Raw genomic sequence first — 9,552 nt, forward strand, 5'->3', positions numbered from 1 at the left:
CCACTAATTCCTCACTTTTACCGTTCTGCCCCTGCCCCACCCAACTCTGTGGGGCTGTGTGGGGATCAGCTGCTTAAATCTCGCCGTAGCTGGGGAAGCAGCAAGAACCCCCCCAGGACCGTCCGCCTCCGGTCCGCTCCCGGTGTGACCCCGCCCGCCTGCGCTCAAGCTCCGCCCACCGATGACGTAATACCTCCACCGTACACCCCCGCCCGGTACAGACGTTGGTACCGCCCTCGCTCCCCCGCCCGCTTTAGGCGCCGCCTCTCGCCCCCGCCGCCCGGTGGTAGAGGCTGAGGGCTCCGCGGCATCCGGCTCCGCCCCCTCTCCCCGCGGCCGTTGGTACGATCCGGGGCGCCGGGCAGCGGGCGCAGGAGTCGGCGCAGCCCAGGGCGTCCCCCCCGCAGCCGCCTCAGTGGTAGAGGCCGCGATCGCTCTCGATCCTCGGCGCCGCCGTTGCCTCAGTTGGATCTCGCTGCTGCTGCTGCTGTCTCTGGGCGCCCCGTGTTTCCTCTAATAGTGTATGAGTGATCTATAACCCTGAGCCCGCCATGTCCACTCCGGCCCGTAGGCGCCTCATGCGGGACTTCAAGAGGTACCGAGGCCGCAGGCTGAGGGGGAAGGGGAAAGCGGGCGGGAGGAGGACGACGGGCCCGGCTCTACCGGGGGAGGAGGTGGGGGGGGAGGGGGGGCAGCACAACATGGCGGCGGGGTAGGGCGCGCTCCGCTGATTGCGTAGGGCTAGTTCTCGCTGGCTGCCTACGGGTTACGCTGTTTGCGCAGGGGCGTGTAGCTACCTGCCTGGGTTACGCGAAGTGCGTAAGGGCGGGCGGGGGGCACCGGGGGAAGGGGGGGGACGGAGGTGGCGGCGCCTCAGCCCCCCCTGTGCTCCCCAGGCTGCAGGAGGATCCCCCGGCCGGGGTGAGCGGGGCCCCCTCCGAGAACAACATCATGGTGTGGAACGCCGTCATCTTCGGGTGAGTCGGGGGGCGGCGTGGGCCGCAGCCCCTCAGCCTCTGGGGAGGGGGTTTGGGGGGTGCTGAGGTGGCCTCGGGGTAACGCTCTGCTCTGCTTCTTCCCTCCTCTAGGCCCGAGGGGACCCCTTTCGAGGACGGTAAGTGCGCGGGCCTGGTGGTTGGGTTTCTCGGGGTGAGCTGCTGCGGTTTGACCCGGCCTTGGTGTGCCCCTGCCGTGGACTTTGCAACAGGTGTGGGGCTGGGGATGGAGAAGGGGCACGGGTGCGTGTTTACCTGACCACACGGCTGTCTGCTGCCCCCAGGACTTATGTCAATTATTTTCTTTTTTTCTTCTTACCCTGCTCCAAGAAAGGGGTGTAAATTTAAGTCGTTGTGTTGATTACAGAAACATAAAAATTAAATTATGGGGGCTTGCTTGTAATCACTAAATCTGACTGCCCTATGCCTAATTTATTGCACCATTTTAAGTGTCCCCAGGCTTTTCTGTTGTACCCTGGCTCATGTTTTTAGAGACATTTGCATTCTGGAGATCTGTCAGAAACCTGCCAGAACCATTGTAATTTGTTTTGAGTTCTGTTTTTTCTGATGCTGGAAGCATTTTACGATTGGAGTCCTAAAGTGAGTCAGCTGATGTCGGAACTGGGCTGAGTGAGGAACTTCAGAAGAGATTCTTTGTTGGTTTTTTTTTTTCTTGGCACCTCACTCTGCAACTCTTGGTGTCATTCAGGGTTAAAGATTAAAAGAACTTGTTAGCTTTAAAAGCTGGCTAAATAGGTCCTCGTAACATACCTGTGTCTTAGTTTCTGTCTGGTCTTACTGTCTTTTGTAGCTTTACTTAAAGAATATTTTGTGAAAACTTGTTAGATGTGAAATGTTGTCTAACTGAAACCAGTGAAGCATTTATTTTTAATTTTTTAAAGATACTTGCTGTGCAGTCTATAATTAATCATAGATCTTCATGACTCAGGTCAAAAGCATATGAAGAATTCCTTAACTCTTGTGTACTTGGCAGACTGCTTATTCTCTCTCTATCCTCAGAGTTAGCACCTGTGGGCATGCCTGTAAAATTGCAGATTCTTTTTTTTTTTTTTACTGTGAAGATTTTAAGAATTTCAGACCTAAGAAAACTCTGAAGACTCCAGTTACTTTTTTTAGTGTATTTGCTCAGTTAAGAAACTTGCTATAGTAGCTGCTTCAGAACTCTAACATCACATGATAGAACAGGTAGACTGAATGTATTCTGTTCTCTCTTCTTGTAAACCCTAAAGAAGGGCTCCCTTAAACATCTGTGTGGGTTGACTGAGCTGTTTAGGTTCTTGGTGCTCTGAGGGATTCACTGTGTGGAGCAGAAGGCCATGTCCTTGCAGTGTGCTAAAATACAGGTTGATTCCATGTTCAGACTCTTCCAGGTCAGTGTGGGATTAAGAGATATCAAAAGGGCTTTTTCTATTCAGTTTGTGTTTCTATTCAGTTGCAGAAGGTGGGAGGCTGCTTTCAAGAGCCCTGGCATATTGATTTTTGTGCTTTCCACTCTGGCAGCAGTGTCTTTATCTTAGATACTCAGGACATGCTGCACTCACAGCAGTTTGAAGTCAAGGCAGATGCTTGAGGCTGCTGCTGCTGCTGCCCTGCTGCTTTGGTTGATCCCATAGTATAATCTGGGTGTGTGATGGATTGCTCTTTTCATAGCAAGTGTGTGTTTTCACAGTATGCACTCAAGAAAACAGATAAGTGTTGCAGGATATGCTTATCTGCTTTTCTCTGAGACATATCTTGCATCGTGCTAGATAACAAAATACTAAGTGGTGCCTAGAGATACAGATGTGTAAGTGTCTGGGCTTTGCTTTTCCATTCTTCCTTTTCCAGAGTAGCACAGTTCAGATAATGGCAGTGGTGTTCTGATCCAGTTTTGCTTAGTGTAGGTAAAATTAATTTAACAGTACTGAGCTGTTAGTTTGGGCTTGTTTTGCAGGCCCTTGTAAATCAAAGGTAGAGTGGAGCTCTATAGTCCTTGGAAAGCCTTTGCAGGGCAGTGCTCTTCAGAAGTGCCTTTGTATTTTCATTTTTAGGCTCTGTCACTTCCTGGTGATGCTGTAAGACTTCAGATAACTTAAGTTATTGGGAAAGCAGCCTGTGAATTAATTTTTGTTGTTGAACTAGAGGTGTAGTAACTTGAACATCAGGAGAATTACAGTTCTTTATCCTCGTTCTGGTGAGACCCTTCTCCAGTTTCAGCTCCCAAGGTTTCTCAGCTTTGTCTGACCTCCAGACCTTAAGTGCAATCACATTTGTTTACTTGCTGTGCAGCATAATGCAGCTAACAACCCTCCTCCCCTCCACCCCCAGACCTTATAGGGTGTTTTCACAACCCACTGCACAGACTGACTCGGCCTAGGAGCAACTGCTAATTTAGATGAGCAGCATAATTTCCATCTTCTGGTTTAAGAGCACTTGATTGCACGTGTCTGCAGGAGGACCCCGGGGATATTTATCCTGCCCTTGACTGTATTTTTGAGAACCTAAATGTGCATGGCATCTAAAGTGGTAGTGCTGTCACAGTGCTGGAAACCCAGCCTCTCCTCCTCCTTCAGACCTGTTTCTCTGGAACTGGATGGTGATACTGTGGTTAGTGCAGGATTCCTGGCTTGGAGAGAGTTAAGTAACACAGTGTCCTGCTCTGCTGTGTTGTGCAGGAGGCAGCTGCCTTCTGTGTGGTTTTTTCCTTGCTTATGGAATATGGATTCTATATCCTTATGGAATATGGACTCTATATCCTCACGTGTGAGAGGAAGAGATCATCCCTACTGTATGGGCAGTGGCTTTGAGGGGGCTGCTCTTAGCCCTTGCTCACTGGTGAGAAGGGCCCAGCAGGGACATGGGTGTTGCTCAGGCACGGGTTACTCCACAGATGATGGAGGAGCCTCTTTGGTAGCTGTGGGAGGCTCACAGGAGAAAGAGATTAACAAGGTAAATTAAGTACAAGAGAGAAAAGAGAATGTTCTCTAAAGATCAGTGATGGTGCTACTATCAATAGTAGTGACTATGGTAGTTTATGGTTTAAAATCATCTCTCTAGGGCAGGTTTTGCATGGATTATCAGTTGAAAGCTTTAAAATTAGTGATGGGAGGGACAGGATGCTGAAGGCCTCATCCCCAGTACTGTGTGTTGTGATACCTGTTTATAATGTGGGCTTTCAGAGTGAGTTTGGTTCATCAGATCTCTGGATTTGTCCTTTAATCAGGCTCATTAAGGAGATGTTGCTTTCAAAGAGCTGTTGCCACTTCAGAATTGGAGGAGGGAGATACTCCAGCTGGAAGCTGTCTCACCACTGCTTGTTACCTGTGCCCTCTGCTCCCACTTCAGTCAGTGTTCTAGAACAGCATTCATTTTCTCAGATGTGCTTGTTGAATTCTACAATTTGATGGTTTGTCCTCAGTTTTCAGCCTATTGCTTGCTTAGTCACTGTTCCACAGAGGAAAGTGCCTGCCTCCCAGCCTCATAAGGAGGCTGCTGAGAACCAGAACTGGGGCAGGGAGAGCTCAGAATCTCTTAAGATTTACAGTCAAATATCCACACATTCAGTTCAAAAGGGTTGCTTGGGATTGTCAGTGTGTAGGGAAGGAAAGGTAGTCCTGAGCTGATGTTTGCAGCTTGCAGAAGTTGTTAGTAACTTTCCAGTGCTGGCTTTCCAACTAACTCTGGTCTGGCTCTGTGCCTTTGGATTAGCTGGAGTAAAACTTGAAAGCCCCACTGCAGACTTCCTCTAATTTGAACAGTCTTAACATATTACTCTTGTTCCTTTTGTTTTACAGAAAGATAGCAGACTGTTGGCTCTCTGCTCTTATGTTGTTATGCTGCTAATGAAAAACAAACATCTAGAAACTTATTTTTAGGATGTTGAGACTTCCCAGTCTTGTACAGAAAGCTCTGAAGCATCTGTACTCTGTCTTCATATGCAAACTGGAACGTCCGAGCAATGACCTTTAATTCTTGCAACTTGTAACTCAAAGTTACAGTTTTTCTCCTTATAAAGGAAGGAGGCCCTGGGAAATACTGCTGGTCCTTGCTGATTTAAATTAAAAAGAGAGATTGAAAAAATCTGTTCTTTGACTGCCAGTTGTTGCCACATTTACTGAAGGAATACATTAATTATATTAGTGCTGGAAAACTCCCTCACAGTAGGAAGGAAGGATGAGCTTTCCATCTAAGCCCCTGAGTTTTAATTTGGGCACTGAGTGTTGGTGGTGGTGGGTGAAGCTGTCCCTGATGTGTCAGGATGCCTTGTCTGCCCTGGCACTGTGTTACAGCTGTTTCTGTCAGCTGGATTCTTTTTACAGGAGAGCAATATATTTATATAAAAATGCTTCAGATATTTCTGTCTGGGCATTCTCAGGAACTTCATAAGCTGCCTCTCAGGTTGGTTGGTCTGAAGCAAACATGATTAAGAGAAGCTCCTGTGTTTTGAAGTGGAATGTGAGGAAGAGTTCCTTAGTTACCAATGGGAATTGGTAGTGGTGCTTTGTCCCTTGGACCCCTGTTTGTGCAGCATGGTTGACAGATTTCCCAGGCTGTCACAGCCTGAGAAGGGCTGAAGTAACTTCTCTTGGTGCAGGTGTTAAGTGGGACTTAAATACAGTGTTTTCTGTTTCTTCTTAATCACACTTTCTTAAAGGATGACAGGTTAGTATGAAGTAGGTGATCAGATTTTTATTTAAAGTGTCTGATTTGGATGCTGCTTTCAATACTACTCTTCTGTAATAAGGGCTCCTTACCTTGCAGTTGTTGATAAAAATGCTTTTTCTTGCACTTTAAACAGGAAATAAGTAAGATCCTTGTAATGATAGCCTATTTCAGTCTCTAGGACTTACTAAGTCATGTTACACAGATGGTTATACACCCACTTGTGCTGTCTTTACAGTGCACTGGGATGAGGCTTTGTGAAAGAAAACTTGAAGATTTCCTTACACCAAACTTTCTGGCTTGGGTAGTTTAAATCAGTCACAGGAGATACTCTGGTGCCAGTACTGTCAAGGACTTCAGACTTAATGATTAACTCCAAAGTACTCTCTTTAATATGAAAAATCTCTGTAGGAGTGAGTAATCTATTCCATACCCAGCATGTGTGTATGAGCACTGGAGTGTCAGTTTGTGCTCGTGGAGGGATGCTACTTATTCATCCCTTATGTAAATTCATTCTGAATAAAGGTTACTTCTCTCTTTCAACTCCAGGAACTTTCAAACTTACAATAGAATTCACGGAAGAATATCCAAATAAGCCACCTACTGTTAGATTTGTCTCTAAAATGTTTCATCCAAATGGTAAGTGCTTACACAATCTGCTTTTTTTTTTTCCATAGTTTTTGTAGTCGGTGCTTTTCATAATGCTACAGGAACAGGTCTGTTTATTTTAAAATTTACTACTATTTAATAAGCTAGCAAAATTCCCCTGTGGTTTTGGTAAGGATTAACGGGTGAGTAGTGCCCAGGCTTGGAATGAAAAGAGTAATAAAAGGAGCCTCTTAGCTTTCAGGTGTTAATGGCATTCTTCTCTCACAACTGCCTGTTGCACCTTACAGAAGAGTATTCTGCACTTGCTGTCTCTGTACAGTGCACACCCAGCACAGTGACACTGCTGAATCCACTTGGCTTTTATCACTTTATTCACAAAAATGCCTGTGAGAATAATATACCTCAAGTGGTATAGGTTCCAACTATACCTCAAGTTGGTTCTATTTTCCAACTATAGCCAATGATAGTAGGATTGTTTCATTAATTGCTTCCCTTGGTAATTAAAGGTTGGAGATATATTCCTTACCTCCAAACCAGTCTTAGCTTTATGCAGCAGTACTGGAAAGTTTGAAGTGCAGAGAAGTGAGCACTTGTGGGTGAAGTGTACTGAGGGGAGGGTTATTGGAAAGCTGCTGTGAGAAATGTGACTACACACTGTTGTAGATACTTTCTGGAGAAACCTGGTGTGTAAACAGCTTTTTGCTTGTGTTTTTTATTTGGCTCACTTGTGGGTATTTTAAATTCTTCTGCCTTAAACTCTGTTCATGGTTTTTCCATAGTGGTAGCTGCAATGTCACAGAGAAGCTTGATGTGAAAGAAGCAGGGACTGAGTCCTACCCAGAGCCTTGTGTGCTGGATTTAACTCTGTCAGACATTGACTTTTTTTAGGTTTGTGCATCAGGCAATACTGTGAAAAAAACAGTATCTGTCCAAGTTGTGTTTTAAGGCTTTGTTCTTGAACCTTTTCTAGTCTATGCAGATGGCAGTATATGTCTGGATATTCTTCAGAATCGCTGGAGTCCCACCTACGATGTCTCCTCCATCCTAACATCCATACAGGTAAAAGCAGCTCTGCCTGAAAATGCAGATTTCATAAGGATGCTTTGATAAAAAAACGTTCAGGAAACACTTTTTTTTTTGTCTCCCAATGACCAGTGTAGCAGCTGTACCTTGTTAACAGCTGAAGTTTATTTCCCAGCTGTAAATGAAGTGGGGAGTGACAGCAGCTGGTGACAGGAGGGGCCTGTCCAGGGGTTGCAGTGCTTGGCTGAACTTCACTCTCAGTAGTGTGGGTAGCTGAAGGAGTATGTTGGAAACTGCCACGTGCTTTGGAGTGCCTAAGAATGTTTTTCTCTTTGTGCAGTCTCTATTGGATGAGCCAAACCCCAACAGCCCAGCAAACAGCCAGGCAGCTCAGCTATACCAAGAGAATAAGCGGGAATATGAGAAACGGGTTTCTGCAATAGTAGAACAGAGCTGGCGTGACTGTTGACCCAGGATGATGCAAATGAACACTCTGTTGATGAGGAAAATAAACAAAAGTGTCTGAGTCATCTTTTTCCTCCTAGCATTTACTTTGAAAGCAGAATAGCTGTTGTGCTGTTGCCACCCTCCCTTGCTGAAGCTTCTTCTCCTTGGACATCAGAAAGCACCCACTTTGAAGTCAGATGTTCTGTACTTGGGTTACTTGCAAAAGAGTTACTGATGCTGAGTTCATTTTCTGTGGTCCCTCTCCAGTCTTAGGGCAGTATTGTGCATTTCTGTAGTGTACACTAAGCTTTTAATTGTAATTGTGTTATACACAGTGATGCTTATGTGTAGCTTGATAAAAGGGATGTTTATATACATACACATTTTTTAACTGATATTAACTAAGTGCTGATCTGTCCAGGCTGGTCATTTTGGTTTAGCCCCACTGCGTTTGTAAGTACTGAGTGAAGAAATAACCTCCTTTCCCTTTTGTATTGGTTTATCATGGAAAAAACCCAAAACAACTCTTAAATTGATTCCAATTAAAACATAGAGAAGACCATGGAACACTAAGTTACCTCTGCACTTCACTTGCAGGATTTATGTACAGATATACATAAATCATTCTAGTTGTGGTACTTAGACCTTTGCTTAGGGTGAGAGACAACCCCCTCTTTTGTTTTTTTCTTTTATTTTAAAGGACATGCCTCCAGAGACTCTATCACTGAGTTCCTGTAGTCCTGTCACTGAGGCAAAACCAGGTAGAGCATCAGACCTTCCACATTAAGGAAGAGGTAAAACCTGAAGTGTTCCCATGGTGGAATTAAACTCTTTCAGTGTCTTTCTCCCACCCCTTTAGCCAAGAAAGAGAAGTTCTTGGGATCCAACTTTGCCTCGTGGCAAAAATGAATAAAGTAGGGGTCAGGCACTCGAGTCTCTGCAGTTTCTGCTCTTTGTAGATTACTGTGTGGTTTGTGTGAGCTACTGCTGCATGCTTGAGTTTCCCTTCAGTTTTATGAGAGTATTTTTTTCAACTCTGGAAAAAAAACATTTGTAAGTCCAGACTGACTTTTTTCTAAGGCAAAGTTTGTATGTTTGGATACAGTACCTTCAGCAGCAGTGTGGGATGAAACCTACAATCGTGTTGTCCACTGTTCCGGTGTCTTCTGTGTGCACATTGGTCTGTTAGTTGAGAAGTTTAACTTTGCACAAGTAACCCATGTAAGAAACTGTACATTTTTCAAAAGTTGTAAATAAAGTGTAACCTTAGTGCTTATTGTATAAATAGGCAAGAGGTGTAGAGCTGTGGTTATTTGAACGGGGAGGGCAGGAGGCTGTGGGGGTGCCAAGCTGGGGTAGGTTTGCAGCAGGACAGAAATCCTGACCCGCTGGATTGCTGGGATCACCAACTCGCACTTCCAGCCAGAAGAGGGAGGTGCAGGGCAGGAAAGCCAGGCCAGGATCAACAACCTCCAGGGTGGCAGAAAGGGAAGAACACCTGCAGGAAGTGCAGCACCATGTGGTGACCCTGTGTCCTGCTGACAAAAAAAGGAGCCCGTGGTAACAAGTTAGTTACAGGAACTTCATCCCATGCAAGCTGTGGTGAGCTTTCTGCAGGGGCCAGGTCAGGCTCATGTCACTTGTATCACTGCGTTTATGTTTCTAGTCACTAACAAAACAAAACACTGGAGCAGCTTCTCAAGGCAGCCAGAAACCAGCAGCAAACCAGATAGGGGGTATCCTGAAAGCTCAGCTCCATAACCAGGAGCTGGGGAGAGGCTGGCAGGGACACACACAAAACACACACACCCAGCCA

The 9,552-nt window shown here is 45.7% G+C and overlaps 1 protein-coding gene across 2 annotated transcripts; it reads left to right on the top strand.

Annotated features, from left to right (window-relative positions):
- The first annotated feature begins 260 nt into the window (after nt 1-260).
- On the top strand, nt 261-9,028 carry UBE2A (ubiquitin conjugating enzyme E2 A). Of its 2 annotated transcripts, none has more exons than XM_030448799.1 (6): nt 261-595; nt 897-977; nt 1,089-1,114; nt 6,207-6,296; nt 7,237-7,325; nt 7,630-9,028. In XM_030448799.1, exons 1-6 carry the CDS (start codon nt 552-554, stop codon nt 7,756-7,758), a joined length of 459 nt encoding a protein of 152 aa, XP_030304659.1. In that variant the 5' UTR covers nt 261-551; the 3' UTR covers nt 7,759-9,028. The 2 variants fall into 2 exon arrangements, with proteins under 2 accessions (XP_030304659.1, XP_030304660.1); XM_030448800.1 differs by lacking the exon at nt 6,207-6,296 and adding an exon at nt 6,335-6,373 and having other exon boundaries at nt 291-595.
- Nucleotides 9,029-9,552: the final 524 nt, after the last annotated feature.

This window comes from Calypte anna, chromosome 4, assembly GCF_003957555.1.
Source record: "Calypte anna isolate BGI_N300 chromosome 4, bCalAnn1_v1.p, whole genome shotgun sequence".
Taxonomy (NCBI): Eukaryota; Metazoa; Chordata; class Aves; order Apodiformes; family Trochilidae; genus Calypte; species Calypte anna.